An 18462-nucleotide genomic window follows, 5' to 3' on the forward strand; every position below is an offset into this window, starting at 1 on the left:
TGACATTCGTGGTTTAAGAGTTTGTGCGTTTAGTCGTGGTTTCAAAAACCTCTAAATCCCACCTTTGATAAATTGGCCTCTTTATTAAAGGTCAAATTTGTGAGTTTTTTTCTACCTCGAATAAACTGGAATGTTTGCTTTTTTATGAATAAATCTGAATATAAAAAAACTTGATTGAATGCAATTGGGGGAAAAAACTTGAATACCTTGAATTTATCGAGTTTTTCGAGCACAAACCAGTCTGAACAAACCCGAAAATCCTGAAGACAAAAAACATCTTCCAGTAACTAAAGGGACTTCTGCCACTGACTTCTACATGACCTCGACAGGTTTTAGCTGGAGTATTTTAGGGTTCACAATTTTAGCAGCTTCAAAGCATGATGGGTTTTTTCCAGAAAATTGTATGATTTGACTTGAAAACTCAATTTTTTTAAATTTCCCTGCGAAAGTTCAGAGAGAAAAAATGATCTTCTGGTTTATCACATGAAAACTTATGGACAAGATTCAGTTCCGTTTTTTTCCCATAGACTTTTAGGGGCATATTTATCAAGGGTTGAATTTAGAGTTTATGGGAGTCTATAAAAACTGAGCAAAAATTGAGCAATGAAAATTTATTAAAATTTATTAACTTTTTTTTAAATACAAGTGAATAGCATCGCCCTGCAAACTTGAATCAAATTCGAATTAGATTCGAGTTTTTTTACCAAAAATATATATATATTTTTAAAACAAAGTGATTTTGAAAAGTCCACCAAACGACTCCAAATTGATTGTAGGAGGTCCCCTCATATGCTAAAACACCAATTTGGCAGATTTTAGATGACAAATAGTTGAATTTGAATCCTTAAAGGGACAGTACATGATAAATTTTGATTTTTTTTTTTTAAACTCAAATCAACTGTGGACTATTCCTTAGTTGAATTACACTAAAATAAACTTGAAATTCGAATTTAAAAATTCTAATTTTCAATTTGACCCTTGATAAATTTGCCTCTGAAGCTGGCCGTAGACGTGCAGATTTGCCTTCATATCGGATGAATGATCATTTGGTGCCATCTCCGACCTGCCACTAACCATGTAAATGAAATAAAGTAGTAAAAGAACAGATGTTCTGCCCCTGAAAGTAATCGTACAAAAGAAAGATCCGACAAAAGCTGGTGACAGTCTCCCACTGATATCGTCACATCGGCAATACATGGGATGGGAAGTTTACAGATTCCCAGTATGAGTTAATGTTACTTGTTGGTCAGGGAATCTGGATCTAAGCACTTTTGCAATGTACATTCATTATTTATATTGTTTCTATTCCAAGATATTAAGGGATAAATCTACTGTTAATATGAATGAATTTTGTTACAACAGCGCCACCTGCTGGTCAGTTTTACACCAGTCTGACCAACAAGTAGTCAAGAAAGAGGCTGAAACTGAGCAGCAGGTGGCGCTGTTGTAACAATATCAATTCATATTAACAGCACATGTATCCCTTAATATCTTGGAATCAAAACAAAATAAATAATGAATGTATAATGCAAAAGTGCTTAGAATAGACCCCTCATTTATTTTATGTAGGGACCCTGAGTTTTAGGAATAGTAACTCAGGCAATTCCCCCTTTGTATTTGGACATCTAAGGGGCCGATTCACTAACTTCGAGTGAAGGATTCGAAGGTAAAAAACTTCAAATTTCGAAGTTTTTTTTAGGCTACTTCGACCATCAAATGGGCTACTTCGACCTTCGACTACGACTTCAAATCGAACTATTCGAAATAAAAATCGTTTGACTATTCGACCATTCGATAGTCGAAGTACTGTCTCTTTAAAAAAAACTTCAACCCCCTAGTTTGCCATCTAAAAGCTACCGAAGTCAATGTTAGTCTATGGGGAAGGTCCCTATAGGCTTGGCTAACTTTTTTTGATCGAAGGATAATTCCTTCGTCGTTGAATTAAAATCCTTCGAATCGTTCGATTCGAAGGATTTTATCGTTCGATCAAAGGAATTATCCTTCGATCGTTCGATCGAACTATCTGCGCTAAATCCTTCGACTTCGATATTTGAAGTCGAAGGATTTTAATTCCTAGTCGAATATCGAGGGTTAATTAACCCTCGATATTCGACCCATAGTGAATCAGCCCCCTAAGTGTTCAGTAACCCGGGCAGCTATGTCTCTATACTGGGCCCACTGGGATTTACTCCAGGCAGGGGTTGCCCACTAGGTGGCAGTGTGTAATGTTATAAAGGGGTTTAGCCCCATGTACTAAAGGTCTTTCCTGGGACCTCCCTATAGAATTATATAGCGCTAGGGAGATTTGTTATAGTTGTAGGAGCAAGAGGGAGACTCAGGGAAGATAGTGAGAAGATTTCAGTCCAAGCAGGAGGAATAGTGGGGTCAGGACCCGGTGGTGAGTCCATCACTAGTGCAGGGGATTGAGTGGGTGAGTTGAGGAGCAGTGAGGGAGACAAGATACAAGACCCCAGGCTCAGTCTATGTACAAAGCTCCACTTTATGGGATGATTTGCCCCAGGAGCAGCGTAATCTTATTCTTGTCTATTTCACTTCTGAAAGTGGATTCTACTATTATCTCTCTGCTTGTCATCAACGTGTCTGTAACTACTTCATTGCAACTGTTCACTGTAAATAAACCAGTTCTTTTGCTGCAATAAACCATCTCTGTCACTGGATCCTTTGTTGCACAGAACGATACAAGGTACTGGGAGTTGCAGGGAGTTGCACCATTACACACGGGTTATTTGCACATTAGCAGCAGCAGTAGAAACATACACACAATGAAAGTGCACTCAAGTCTCTGCTACATTTACATTCACTTATTTTTATTGTTTACTTATCCTTTATAGTCATTAACTGAATCATCACCCGGCAGTGCATTCCCCAACCTCACTGTCCTCACTGTGATGAACCCCCTACTCTGTTCCTTTAAATGAAACTTCTTTTCCTCTAGTCTGAAGGGGAGGCCTCTGGTACGTGATTCTCTTTATGGGTAAAAAGGTCCCCTGCTATTTGTCTATAATGTCCTCTAATGTACTTGTAAAGTCTAATCATGTCCCCTCACAAGCGCCTTTTTTCCCCCAGAGAAAACAACCCCAACCTTGTCAGTCTCCCCTCATAATTTAACTCTTCCCTCCCTCTAACCAGTTTAGTTGCACTTAGTCTCTGCACTCTCTCCAGCTCATTTATATCCCTCTTAAGGACTGGAGTCCAAAACTGCCCCCATACTCCAGATGAGGCCTCACCAGGGACCTATAAAGAGACAAACTGATGACACTTTAGTCCTTGTCAGGGAGGTGATAGAAGATTCCAGGAATAACAGAGAAGATCTTGATGTTGTTGGCTTAGAGGAAAGTAAAGCTTTGGATAGAGTTCATTGTGTCTTTCTGTCTCACACATTGAGGAAGAATTTCATATCTGATGTTCAGGACGACCACTTCCAGTTCTTCCATGTTCTCACTTACTTATCCTGTGAGATCCACGACATTAAGCCTTTCTTGCTCCTTTGTTTTTATATATCAGCTTTGTGTTTCCTTTGCCCTAATACATCACTATATATAAATATATAAGGGGATATGATCACTATATATAAATATATAAGGGGATATGATCACTATATATAAATATATAAGGGGATATGATCACTATATATAAATATATAAGGGGATATGATCACTATATATAAATATATAAGGGGGATATGATCACTATATATAAATATATAAGGGGGATATGATCACTATATATAAATATATAAGGGGATATGATCACTATATATAAATATATAAGGGGATATGATCACTATATATAAATATATAAGGGGATATGATCACTATATATAAATATATAAGGGGGATATGATCACTATATATAAATATATAAGGGGATATGATCACTATATATAAATATACAAGGGGATATGATCACTATATATAAATATATAAGGGGATATGATCACTATATATAAATATATAAGGGGATATGATCACTATATATAAATATATAAGGGGATATGATCACTATATATAAATATATAAGGGGATATGATCACTATATATAAATATATAAGGGGATATGATCACTATATATAAATATATAAGGGGGATATGATCACTATATATAAATATATAAGGAGATATGATCACTATATATAAATATATAAGGGGGATATGATCACTATATATATAAATATATAATGGGGATATGATCACTATATATAAATATATAAGGGGATATGATCACTATATATATAAATATATTAGGGGATATGATCACTATATATAAATATATAAGGGGATATGATCACTATATATAAATATATAAGGGGGATATGATCACTATATATAAATATATAAGGGGATATGATCACTAGATATAAATATATAAGGGGATATGATCACTATATATAAATATATAAGGGGGATATGATCACTATATATAAATATATAAGGGGGATATGATCACTATATATAAATATATAAGGGGGATAGTAATGAAATAGAGAAAGTACAGAGAAGAGCAACTAAGTTGATAAAGGGAATGGAAGGGATCAGTTATGGGGAAAGATCTTTTATTTAGGGGGGGTTCATTTCCTGGCAGATGTATTAGAAGTCAAATAAATGATTCCAGTAGAAAATGTAACAAAATAACTGACTATAAGGTTGTTATTTACTAAGCTCTGAATACCCTAAATTGATTAAACCCGAGGGCTAAAAAGCCAGAATATAAAAACACGTCATCTCAAACCTGTCGAGGTTGCATAAAAGTCAATGGGAACAGTCCCATTGATTTTGTGGTTGTGTCGGGGGTTTTCGGGAAAAATTCACGAAAAAATCATGAAAATCTGAGCTTTTCCCGCAAAGCAAGTTTTTGGGAAAATGTATTAATAAATATATTAATGTATTAATAAATAGGCGTTAGATGGGAGTTTGTAGCAGCCGATATTGAGATAAATTTCGGACCTTGATAAATAACCCCCTATATAATATATGGGAAAGTCTTGGGGTCTCTAGTTCACAGACAATGGCGGTGCCTCGTTATGTTTGAAGTCTCTTCCTCTTTGGGAATTTCTATTTCAGTATCAGTCGGATTTATTCTTAGCTGGGACCTTGTTCTTGGGAGTGTGAGTGTCGCCCTGAGATGGATGGGAGGTCAGTGTGTGGGGAACTAAATATAAATCACTTCTTCTCTCCGTCACACAAGATCCTTATCTGAATGTCCTTCTTTGAGAAATGTCATTGAACAGTCTGTGCCGAATCTGTGATGGGGGAGTGGGGGGGGGGGCAGTCGCGGAGTTAAGGATGGGGGGGGGGAGAATGCTTCATATGTGAGAATAGGGAAGGAGCCCCAGGGGGACATAGAATTAGAGAAAACAAGAGACCAGACTTTCTGGGGGTCACATCTACACTAAGCGGCAGATTTATTAAGCTCAAGTGAATGGTTGGAATTTCAAAAAGTTTTCGAAGAAATTTCGAAGAAAATTTTTGGGTTCTTCGACCATTCGACTTCGATTCGACCATTCGATAATCGACTACTGTCTCTTTAAAAAAACATTGACTTCTTCGCCAAATTAAAGCTACCGAAGTGTTGGCCTATGGGGACCTTCCAGAGTACTTTTCTAAGGTTTTTTTTTGGTCAAATAGAAATCCATCGATCGATCGCTAAAAATCGTTCTAATTGTTTGATTCGAACAATTTCTATTTGATCGTTCGAACGATCGAATACGCTAAAAATCTCTTGACTTCGATATTCGAAGTCGAGGGATTTCAATTCGACCCTTGATAAATACCCCCCTAAGTCTTCACACCTCAAAGTAAAATAGTTCGTTTCGATTTTACATTGATCGTTCGATAGCCAAATTCGGTGAAAAATACTTTGACTTCGATATTCGAAGTCAAAGTATTTCAATTCGATGGTTGAATTTCAAAGTATTTTTTACTTCGGAATTCGACCCTTGATAAATCTGCCCCTAAATATCAGCTTAGTCTTTTCTGTACTTTCTCTATTTCAATACTGCCACCTTATATATTTATATATAGTGATCATATCCCCTTATATATTTATATATAGTGATCATATCCCCTTATATATTTAGATATAGTGATCATATCCGCCTTATATATTTATATATAGTGATCATATCCCCCTTTTATATGTATTTATAGTGATCATACCCCCTTATATATTTATATATAGTGATCATATCCCCCTTATATATTTATATATAGTGATCATATCCCCTTCTATATTTATATATAATGATCATATCCCCTTATATATTTATATATAGTGATCATATTCCCTTATATATTTATATATAGTGATCATATATGCCTTATATATTTATATATAGTGATCATATCCCCCCTTATATATTTATATATAGTGATCATATCCCCCTTATAAATTTATATATAGTGATCATATCCCCCTTTTATATTTAGATATAGTGATCGTATCCCCCCTTATATATTTATATATAGTGATAATATCCCCTTATATATTTATATATAGTGATCATATCCCCTAATATATTTATATATAGTGATCATATCCCCTTATCTATTTTTATATAGTGATCATACCCCCTTATATATTTATATATAGTGATCATATCCCCTTATATATTTATATATAGTGATCATGTCCCCCTTATATATTTATATATAGTGATCATATCCCCTTATATATTTATATATAGTGATCATATCCCCTTATATATTTATATATAGTGATCATATCCCCCTTATATATTTATATATAGTGATCATATCCCCTTATATATTTATATATAGTGATCATATCTCCTTATATATTTATATATAGTGATCATATCCCCCTTATATATTTATATATAGTGATCATATCCCCTTATATATTTATATATAGTGATCATATCCCCCTTATATATTTATATATAGTGATCATATCCCTTATATATTTATATATAGTGATCATATCCCCTTATATATTTATATATAGTGATCATATCCCCCTTATATATTTATTTATAGTGATCATATCTCCTTATATATTTATATATAGTAATCATATCCCCTTATATACTTATATATAGTGATCATATCCCCTTATATATTTATATATAGTGATCATATCCCCTTATATATTTATATATAGTGATCATATCCCCTTATATATTTATATATAGTGATCATATCCCCCTTATATATTTATATATAGTGATCATATCCCCCTTATATATCTATATATAGTGATCATATCCCTCTTATATATTTATATATAGTGATTATACCCCCTTATATATTTTTATATAGTGATCATATCCCCTTATATATTTATATATAGTGATCATATCCCCTTTATATATTTATATATAGTGATCATATCCCCTTATATATTTATATATAGTGATCATATCCCCCTTATCTATTTATATATAGTGATCATACCCCCCTTATATATTTAAACATAGTGATCATATCCCCTTATATATTTATATATAGTGATGATATCCCCCTTATATATTTATATATAGTGCTCATATCCCCTTATATATTTATATATAGTGATCATATCCCCTTATATATTTATATATAGTGATGATATCCCCCTTATATATTTATATATAGTGATCTTATCCCCTTATATATTTATATATAGTGATCATATCCCCTTATATATTTATATATAGTGATCATATCCCCTTATATATTTATATATAGTGATCATATCCCCTTATATATTTATATATAGTGATCATATCTCCTTATATATTTATATATAGTGATCATATCCCCTTATATATTTATATATAGTGATCATATCCCCTTATATATTTATATATAGTGATCATATCCCCTTATATATTGATATATAGTGATCATATCCCAATATATATTGATATATAGTGATCATATCCCCCTTAACTGTCTCTTCTCCAGTGTAACCAATCTCAACTTGTCTTTCCCCATAACTGATCCCTTTCATTCCCTTTATCAGTTTAGTTGCTCTTCTCTGTACTTTCTCTATTTCATTACTGTCCCATTGAGCACTGGAGCCCACAAGTGTACAGTATATTTCAGAGGGACATTTCCAGTGTTGTGTAAAGGGGAAGACTGACCCACTTTTGGATCTATGCTCTTGTTAATACAAGACTATTGCCTATTGTGTTATTGGGGGGGTGCAGGAAATAGTCAATGTAGCTGGTGTATCTCATGAGTGTGAGTATATACTGTATATACATATATACATATGAGACCATTAAAGACACTCTTTATATTTCTGACATATACTATGGGCTTGTGGTTCTGTTCATGGGACAGTGCTGTGGATAAAGGTGGGTACATGAGGGGGTGCAGGTAACCCCAATACACACAATCACTGATCTCTAGAAGAATATTTAGGGCAAATACTTGGGCACAAGGGGACTTGGTACAATTCAATGGGGAATTTGTTTTCTCCTCCTTTTTCTCTCCCATGGCCGGAGGGAGCGGCTCCAGGGGACACATTCTCTAGGCTAAAGAGCTGACTCTTCACTTAAGATAAAATTTGCCTCTTACAGTTCCTGTGGGGGGCTTTGTCATTGTGCTTTACTGCACCCGGAACTTTATTTCAAGTTAAAATCAGTGTCGCCCCTTGGCTCTCATTGTATTGCCAGTCATTGGAGGAGAATAATGAGGGAGGTTTAGATTCCCCAAGAGATATACTGCCCCCCCTGGACTCCCCAGGAATAAGATACACTGCCCCCCTTGACTCCCCAGGAATAAGATGCACTGCCCCTCCCTTGACTCCCCAGGAATAAGATACACTGCCCCTCCCTGGACTCCCCAGGAATAAGATACACTGCCCCCCCCCTGGACTCCCCAGGAATAAGATACACTGCCCCCCCTGGACTCCCCAGGAATAAGATACACTGCCCCCCTGGACTCCCCAGGAATAAGATACACTGCCCCCCTGGACTCCCCAGGATTAAGATACACTGCCCCCCTGGACTCCCCAGGAATAAGATACACTGCCCCCCCTTGACTCCCCAGGAATAAGATACACTGCCCCCCCTGGACTCCCCAGGAATAAGATACACTGCCCCCCCTGGACTCCCCAGGAATAAGATACACTGCCCCCCTTGACTCCCCAGGAATAAGATACACTGCCCCCCCTGGACTCCCCAGGAATAAGATACACTGCCCCCCCTGGACTCCCCAGGAATAAGATACACTGCCCCCCCTGGACTCCCCAGGAATAAGATACACTGCCCCCCCTGGACTCCCCAGGAATAAGATACACTGCCCCCCCTTGACTCCCCAGGAATAAGATACACTGCCCCCCCTGGACTCCCCAGGAATAAGATACACTGCCCCCCCTGGACTCCCCAGGAATAAGACACAGGGGCCCTTTTGCTTGAATTGTTTATTGGGAGGTGCAGTAAAGGCATATTATAAGTACATTGTGCTTTCCATTCTAACAGCGCCCCCCTCAGTATGCGCAAAATATAATCCCAACTATGTGCCCCCCCTGAGGGGAAAGGGGCTTTGGGAACTCATTAACTCCCTCAACAAATGTCCCCCCAGCCTCGTATCGAAGCAGCTGCAAAAAAATGGCTGCCAAATCTCCTATTTACACCGAGGCGGCGGGCGATGAGCCCAGTACAAAAATCCACAAGTTCCAACTTTTTGTCTTAAATAAATGCAACAAGTGCAGAAATACCTGAAGGTTTTGTGGCTCTTTCCTTGTCTGAGCAGCATCACTAGAGTGCTAGCCTTTGGGCTCAGAGACAGGGATGTCACTAGATGGAGAGGGGCTCAGTGTTTTCCCCATTCAGGCCGGGGGCAAGTGTGCAATTTGCTATCTATAGTCCCAGGCCTTGTTATTAGAGGGAGGCCCTTCCTTTTGCCCTGCAGCTGTTGTGTTCTGCAGAGAGGGGTGCTGGGAGTTGTAGTTTAACAACTATTGGAAGACAGACGTTCGGACATCCCTGAAGTGTTACACCAATACCATTTCTGCAGTGTTTTATACTTTCCAGGGGCAGATGGGGTGATATTGGGGTTACTATTAATATTAGCCAGAGAGGGATGATGATATAAGAGAGAGGGATGATGGCATAAGAGAGAGGGATGATGACATAAGAGAGAGGGATGATGACATAAGAGAGATGGATGATGGCATAAGAGAGAGGGATGATGACATAAGAGAGAGTGATGATGACATAAGAGAGAGTGATGATCACATAAGAGAGAGGGATGAGGACATAAGAGAGAGGAATGATGACATAAGAGAGAGGGATGATGACATAAGAGAGAGAGATGATGACATAAGAGAGAGGGATGATGACATAAGAGAGAGGGATGATGACATAAGAGAGAGTGATGAAGACATAAGAGAGAGTGATGAAGACATAAGAGAGAGAGATGATGACACAAGAGATAGGGATGATGACATAAGAGAGAGGGATGATGACATAAGAAAGAGGGATAATGGCATAAGAGAGAGTTATGATGACATTAGAGAGAGGGATGATGACATAAGAGAGCAGGATGATGACATAAGAGAGAGGGATGATGGCATAAGAGAGAGGGATGATGACATAAGAGAGAGGGATGATGACATTAGAGAGAGGGATGATGACATGAGAGAGCAGGATGATGACATAAGAGAGAGGGATGATGTCATAAAAGAGAGGTATGATGACAAAAAGAGAGGGATGATGACATTAGAGAGAGGGATGATGTCATAAAAGAGAGGGATGATGACATGAGAGAGCGGGATGATGACATAAGAGAGAGGGATGATGTCATAAAAGAGAGGGATGATGTCATAAAAGAGAGGGATGATGACATAAGAGAGAGTGATGATAACATAAGGGAGAGGGATGATGACATGAGAGAGTGACGATGACATAAGAGAGAGGGACGATAACATAAGAGAGAGGGACGATGACATAAGAGAGAGGGAAGATAACATAAGAGAGAGGGATGATTACATAAGAGTGAGGGATGATGACATAAGAGAGAGGGACGATGACATGAGAGAGGGACGATGACATAAGAGAGAGGAACGATGGCATAAGAGAGAGGGACGATGGCATAAGAGAGAGTGATGATGACATAAGAGAGAGTGACAATGACATAAGAGAGAGGAATGATGGCATAAGAGAGAGGGATGATGACATAAGAGAGAGTGACAATGACATAAGAGAGAGGGATGATGGCATAAGAGAGAGGGATGATGGCATAAGAGAGAGGGATGATGACATAAGAGAGAGGGATGATGACATAAGAGAGAGTTATGATGACATAAGAGAGAGGGATGATGGCATAAGAGAGAGGGATGATGACATTAGAGAGCAGGATGATGACATAAAAGAGAGGGATGATGGCATAAGAGAGACAGATGATTACATAAGAGAGAGGGATGATGGTGTAACAGGGGCAGGGCAATGACATCATAGGGGGCTTCGTTGAATAATGTGTTTCCTGTTTGTTTAGGGGTAGTCAGCCCAACACAGTCACCCCAATAATGTTGCTCTTGTGAAATGGGGTACAGAGGAATATTTCTGGGTAAGTGCACGGGGCCACACCCAGCCTGAATAGGAAAGAGAGGGGGATTTGGGGGTGTATTGGGGCAGTGAGGTGCTCGGGCAAGGAAAGGCGCCACAGAGTAATACTCAGTAGTACTATTGTGCTGCTTTCACATTATGAAGAGTAAATAAGAGGGTTATCACTAGATATGAGAGCAATCCAAGTGCTTCCAGAAATGTCCAATTTCTCCGCATGGCTTTTCTGACGCCCCAATGAGTCTCGGAACGTGTTTCACACGAGGAATTGTCCGATTTCCATAAAAAATAAAAACTCCTCTTTGTGAATCACCGGCGTCTTCTCCTCTCAAACGTCCGCAAAGAATTTCAAAGCTTTTTTTTTCTTTTTTTCTTTTTCTTTTCATCCAAAAAAAGTCATTTTCTGGCAAATTCTTATCTAACGTGAGCCAAGCGGCTGCAGGCAATGCATAACATGAACGATACATGGAAATATCAAAAGAACCCCCTCCCTCTGCCGGAAGGGCTGCCCACTCATTGGAGTGTTGGCAGACTAAGGGTTAAAGCTGCAGTGCATGTAATACATTGGGGAAACGCTGCTCCCATTGCTTCCAGGAACCCAGACACAAATGTGACCCTTCTCTCTCTCCGTAGATCCATGTGCTGCTGCTGCTGCTGCACTTCCTCTCCTGCAGGGGGCAGCTCTGAGCTCACACATTCCCTTTCATTGGCTGCTACTGAATATTGACTTTAAAGGGGAAGTTCACCTTCGAACGCTTTTTTTTTTTTTTCAGTTCAGTTGTTTTCAGATTATTCCCCAGAAATAAAGACCTTTTCCAGTTGCTTTATATTTTTTATTTCTTATCATTTTTCCAAAATCTAAGTGTAAAGTTGAATGTTTGTGTCTCTGGTGTTTGAGTCTGACAGCTCAGTAATTCAGGTGCAGCTTCTGTTACAATTTTACTACATGTAGTTGATACAATTAGTTGATCCAATCAGTTGATATAATCAGACTGATTATATCAACTAATTGGAACAACTAATTGGATCAAATAAATGTATCAACTGATTAAATCAGTTGATACATTTAGTTGATACAATTAGTTGATACAATTAGTTGATACAATTAGTTGATCAGTAGGATCTATGGGGAATATACATGCAACTATTGTATAAAGTCTAACAGCTGCCTTTAAAGGGATACTGTCAGGGGAAAACATGTTATTTCCAAAACACATCAGTTAATAGTGCTGCTCCAGCAGAATTCTGCACTGAAATCCATTTCTCAAAAGAGCAAACAGATTTTTTTATATTCAATTTTGAAATCTGACATGGGGCTAGACATATTGTCAATTTCCCAGCTGCCCTCAGTCATGTGACTTGTGCCTGCACTTTAGGATGGAATTACTTTCTGGCAGGCTCTTATTTCTCCTACTTAATGTAACTGAATGTGGCTTTTACTATTAAGTGCTGTTCTTAGATCTTCCAGGCAGCTGTTACCTTGTGTTAGGAATCTAACTATCTCTTTACCAGTGGCGTAACTAGTTGTTACTGGGCCCCATAGCAAGTTCAATTTAGGGCCCCAAAATATTTATAAGTTGGCCTATTTTACCAAGATATACTAAAATTGCTAATTAATTAGGGTCTCACTGGGCCCCCTACACTCCTGGGTCCCCCTGCAACCGCAGGGTCTGCTTCTTCTATAGTTACGCCCCTGCTCTTTACCTTCCCATTGTTCTGTTGTTTGGCTGCAGGGGAGGGAAAGGGAGAAGGTGATATCAGTCCAACTTGCAGTACAGCAGTAAAGAGTGATTGAAGTTTATCAGAGCACAAGTCACATGACTGGGGGCAGCTGAGAAATTGACAATATGTCTAGCCCCATGTCAGATATCAAAATTGAATATAACAAAATCTGTTTGCTCTGTTAAAAAATGGGGTTCAGTGCAGAATTCTGCTGGAGAAGCACTATTAACTGATGTGTTTGAAAAAAAACATGTTTTCTCATGACAGGATCCCTTTAAGGACACTCAGGGATTCTGCTCAGCAGGGACAACGATAAGAAATGGATCAACTAAACTAGAACAGTTTACAGGGTCGGCGACCCCCCACTCCCAGAGCTGTTTTAGAAGGTAAAAAAATGTTACTTTACACTTCAATATTAGAAAAACAATCACAAATAGAAAATTGAAAGTAATTGCAGAAAGTCTCTGTTTCTGTTGAACTATATGAAAACAACTGAACTGAAAAAAAGTGTTTGATGGTGAAAAACCCCTTTAATATCCCAGGCCTTGACCCTAATATGCTGTTACCCTCCCTGCTGGAGACGGGGGGGGGGGCAAACACAATGGTTTTGGGCTGAAGTGAATGTTCTGTTTGGGAGATTAGAAATACAATACTGAGTTTTGAACGGGGTCCCAATATATTGGGGTACAACTCTGATACCTGGGATAGACACATGTGCAAAACATTCCCCAAGTCTCTGTGCAGGGGGGGTTAATCTTTTCATTTGGGCAATGCCCTTGGCACAAGTACGAGAGGTGGGTGGGTCTGGGGGTCTGGAAGCAAAGGGGGCGCTAGTAATGCAGACCCCACCGGCACATGCACTGCTGCCCCCCTATTCCCCAAAGCAAATAATCCCTGATATTAGAATAATTGAGGCAGTACCTGATCACTCAGAATCACCGCATACCCTACAAACTGCATGCATTAGTATTATTATCATTATTATTATTATCATTATTATTATATGAGTATTAGTATTATTATTATTGCTTCTTCTTCCACTCGGGAATATATTGCAACTAAGCACTAACATTTGGCAAAAACCCCAAACCCCTACAAAATTGGCATAGATTCCAGAATATGGCATGCAAAACCCCCCCAAAGTAACGGCGCAGAGTGGGCCAAGCCCCCAGCCCATGCGCCATCCCTAAGCTTATTATTGGTTACCCCTTTATTATTTCTCATCACCGTATTCCCTTTTCACTTAAATCTTGTGTTTCTCTCCAAATAAAAAGTGGCTGATGCTTTGGCATAGTCATGGAATGGGGGCCCTGCGTTTCGTAGCGGTCGCTCTGCCCGGGCTGCGCAGTGACAATATCGAGGTTGAACCTTATTGCTAAAAGCCGTCAATAAATCGCATCCCAGATCCTTATGGAAAGGGCGATAGGGGTGAAGCGACGCAGGGCGAGGAGCCAAGAGATGCGCTGATTGGATTTGCTGGTGCATCTCGGGCGCATCCTGCGCAATATTAAGTGCAATTGAAAATCAGCGAGACGCAACATGCAACGAGTCTCATTCATATGAAACAGGGGCGTCAACTCTATTGCACGTGGGGCACTGCCCAAATACTGACTTTTCTACATAAATATTCAAGTCAGACATTTGCCCCAGGCAATAGAATTGAGCCCCCCTGATGTGGAAGATTAAGAGACATTTCATGAAACAGGGTCAGGAATTAACCCCTTTGCTGCCATGGCGGGGGGGGGGGGTCTTAGGTGCCCTGGAAGGGAAACCTTTGAGTTCAATAGAGGGAAAAATAGGCAGTTGGTGAGATGTAGAGTTGGCAGCAAGGGGGCAAGTGCCCTTTAGTTTCATTTAATATACACGGAAGTGGATCATTGATCTTATGGCTCCCCCATGTTACAGCTTATTTATCTGCCCCTCCCCCCCTTAATTCATAGGGGACCCCTTGTCAGGTCTGTTCATCAAGGCCAGTGGTTCCATGTTCTGCAATTTCCCATAATGCTCAGTTACTCTGCTCCTTCCTCTCCAAATCCTTCTGCTGCTTTCTAAGCCTCTGGGGGTTCATCACTAAACCCTCTTATTATTGGGGACAGGGGGGGCACATGGGATGAATGGGATGAATAGAAGATACATAAAGGCCAAAGCAAATCTCATGCAGGATCACATGCGACATTCCATGCGCCCACTTGTCTCTCACACACTGAGCCCCCAATGTCTCAGCAGTCAGGATGGAAATGATGATTTAGGAACAGATAATAAAAGAGCTGGATCATTATTATTAATATCATTATTATTATTATTATTATTATTATTGTCACTGAGAATTCTCTGTGTATAGACCAGGAGGTGGCGCTGTTGTGTTGCAGCCCTATAGGACCAAATAGCAGTTGTTTGTACTGGTGACAGTTGGTAATGAAATAAATATTCTTTCACTAATTCTGTCTATTGACTATAGGACAAAGCTGCCCAACCTTTTCCCTGTACTGAGCCAATACCATTATTTAACTCATTTGAGTATGTAGGACGAGTATTTACACTGCAATTCATTTATATTGAGGATGTGGTTCACACACAGTTTTACTTTAACTTTATTGGATGACCGCTATCAGCACATGATATCCAGTGGGATGAGCTGAAACACTTATCAGTGAGCTACAGTTCAACATAACCTTTTTGGCCGGATTTGAGTAAAACTATCAGATGGATACGGTGGGGGCATAAGATGAAAAGTCTCCTCCTCTTGGTGGCTCTGAGGTTGCCATATCCATGATTTATACTCGGGCAGTGACTATAGTGATCTAACCTCAAACTGAACCCCAGCCTATATTTAATACTCGGGCAGTCACTATAGTGATCTAACCTCAAACTGAGCCCAAGCCTATATTTAATACTCGGGCAGTGACTATAGTGATCTAACCTCAAACTGAGCCCCAGCCTATATTTAATACTCGGGCAGTGACTATAGTGCTCTAAGCCTAAACTGAGCCCCAGCCTATATTTAATACTCGGGCAGTGACTATAGTGATCTAATCTTAAACTGAGCCCCAGCCTATATTTAATACTCGGGCAGTGACTATAGTGATCTAACCTCAAACTGAGCCCCAGCCTATATTTAATACTCAGGCAGTGACTATAGTGCTCTAACCTTAAACTGAACCCCAGCCTATATTTAATACTCGGGCAGTGAGGATAGTGATCTAACCTCAAACTGAGCCCCAGCCTATATTTAATACTCAGGCAGTGAGGATAGTGATCACTACTGATCACCAGCTAAAGGTCTACTGGTACATCCCTTTCTACCTTTTGGACACCCCTAATCTAGAAAGATAATTGGCTGTAGCTGGGGGACGGGTGGGGTTTGTTTATACAGAGGATTTTCAGATTGCTTTGGCTCTTTGGGATCAGAAAATAGTAAATGGCTTTCGTTTCAGATGTAGACATTAAATATTAATTAGATATCACATTTAAAATGACTGTGGGACGGAAAATAAATGTTCTCACTTTATGTATAGCGTTGATGAACAGACATGTATCAGCCCCTTTATTGAACTGTATCCCCCTGATTCCCCATGCATCTGTCTCTAACATTGTGCTGATCCTACTACCTACCTACCTACCTACCTTCACAATCTCCCAGTTCCTCCATGTACTGGGGGAGACACAGAGACCTGGGCCCTTCAAACTCCCACCACTAGTATTGGAACTCTACATTAAAAGTGACCAACTGCAGGCCTTTCTGTATTCCACAGCAACTAAAAAGCTGGAGAAATCCCTAAGTACCCCTAGAAAACAGGCTGCCCTTGCACCCCAGCCATGTGCTCCTATATAAATAGAGGCAATATTCTCTGCATGACAGTTTTGACGTTAATACAAACATATTGGTTTAAAATATTCGGCTATTTGTCTTAACATAAACATTAACGCCAAAAGCGTCAGGGGTGAGAATGTGAGCAGAACCCCATCCTGTCTCCCCCAAACCAAGTCATTTAGTATCAATGAGGAAGAACATGAACAAGTACCCGACTTCCAATTCAAAACCTAAATTAACGAGAAGAGAGAATCCCAACATCACCCACCAGCTTCCAACTTCAGCCTCTCATTAAAGGTTCCAGGCCCACAGGGGATGAAAATAACAGCACCAGATTTAGCAGGTTGGTGATCATGAAGAACTTAAGAGGTGAGTTTCTTTCCCTCTGGGGTGCTGTGATTCCAGAACTTTCTAAAGAGCTGTCGTTGGGCGTTGGGTTATTGGGTGTTGGGTTGTTGGGTGTTTGGCTATTGGACGTTGGGTTGTTGGCCGTTGGGTTGTTGGGTGAAGTGCAGCTCAGTCCTCCAGGGGGCTCATTGGAGGCTCAGCTCCCTTGAAGCAGGCCGACTCGTAGTGCTTATTTAGGTAGGACTTGAGTGCGAAGGTCTTGCTGCATCGTTTGCACTTGTAGTGTTTAAAGGCCGAGTGGGTCTGCATGTGGGCACGGAGGTTGGAGCGGTCAGCAAAGGCTTTCCCACAGTGGGCACAAGCAAATGGCTTCTCCCCTGTGTGGGACCTCATGTGACCCTGAAGGAGCCACGGCCGGCTGAAGGCCTTTCCGCAGGTCTCACACTTGTGCTTGAGGTCGTGGGTGAGAAGGTGCATGGCCATGGCCGGCATGGACACATATACCTTGCCACACGTGGGGCACTTCTTGGCCAGTTTGCTGTCCAGGCTGCGGTGAGTCTGCTTGTGCCGACTCAGGTTGGAAGACGTGGCGTAGCTCTTGCCGCACTCGCTACAGCTGTGCCTCTGAATGGAGCGCCCCCCACTCAGCACCTTACGCCGAGATCTCCCATCTGTGATAAAGAAGGCATCCACCGAGTAGCCCTCACTCACTGCTGTGTCTCCATTGATGTAGCCATCCGTGATTTCAGAACGTGGACTGTCGGGGGGCTCCGAGTCCGCTGCTCCATATTCACTGTGTACCGTACTGTAGAGGGTGTCAGGGGAAGGGACTTTGATGACTCCATCACTGTCTCCATCATAAACAGAAGGTGCGATGTACTCACTGATGTATCCTGAAACACACAACACATGGAAATTTGACATTGGGCTTTACCATTAATATCCAAAATCTACAGTGATGACACCTTCTGTGCTACACAACTGTCATCCTCTCACTGCCAGCCTTTAGGTATTGTCCTGTATTAAATGGGGTATATATTCAAGGGAG

At 40.0% G+C, this 18462-nt stretch overlaps 1 protein-coding gene across 2 annotated transcripts in view; it reads right to left on the bottom strand.

Moving 5' to 3' along the window:
- Positions 1-13692: 13692 nt before the first annotated feature.
- LOC108706170 (transcriptional repressor scratch 1-like) overlaps positions 13693-18462 on the bottom strand; it is a 36068-nt gene continuing 31298 nt past the window's right edge. For both annotated transcript variants that reach the window (XM_041566761.1, XM_041566760.1), the window contains exon 2: positions 13693-18307. In XM_041566761.1, coding sequence (XP_041422695.1) covers positions 17583-18307 — 725 coding nt within the window. In that variant the 3' untranslated portion in view covers positions 13693-17582. The remainder of the gene's footprint in view (positions 18308-18462) is intronic.

Source organism: Xenopus laevis, chromosome 6L, assembly GCF_017654675.1.
Source record: "Xenopus laevis strain J_2021 chromosome 6L, Xenopus_laevis_v10.1, whole genome shotgun sequence".
Lineage (NCBI taxonomy): Eukaryota > Metazoa > Chordata > Amphibia > Anura > Pipidae > Xenopus > Xenopus laevis.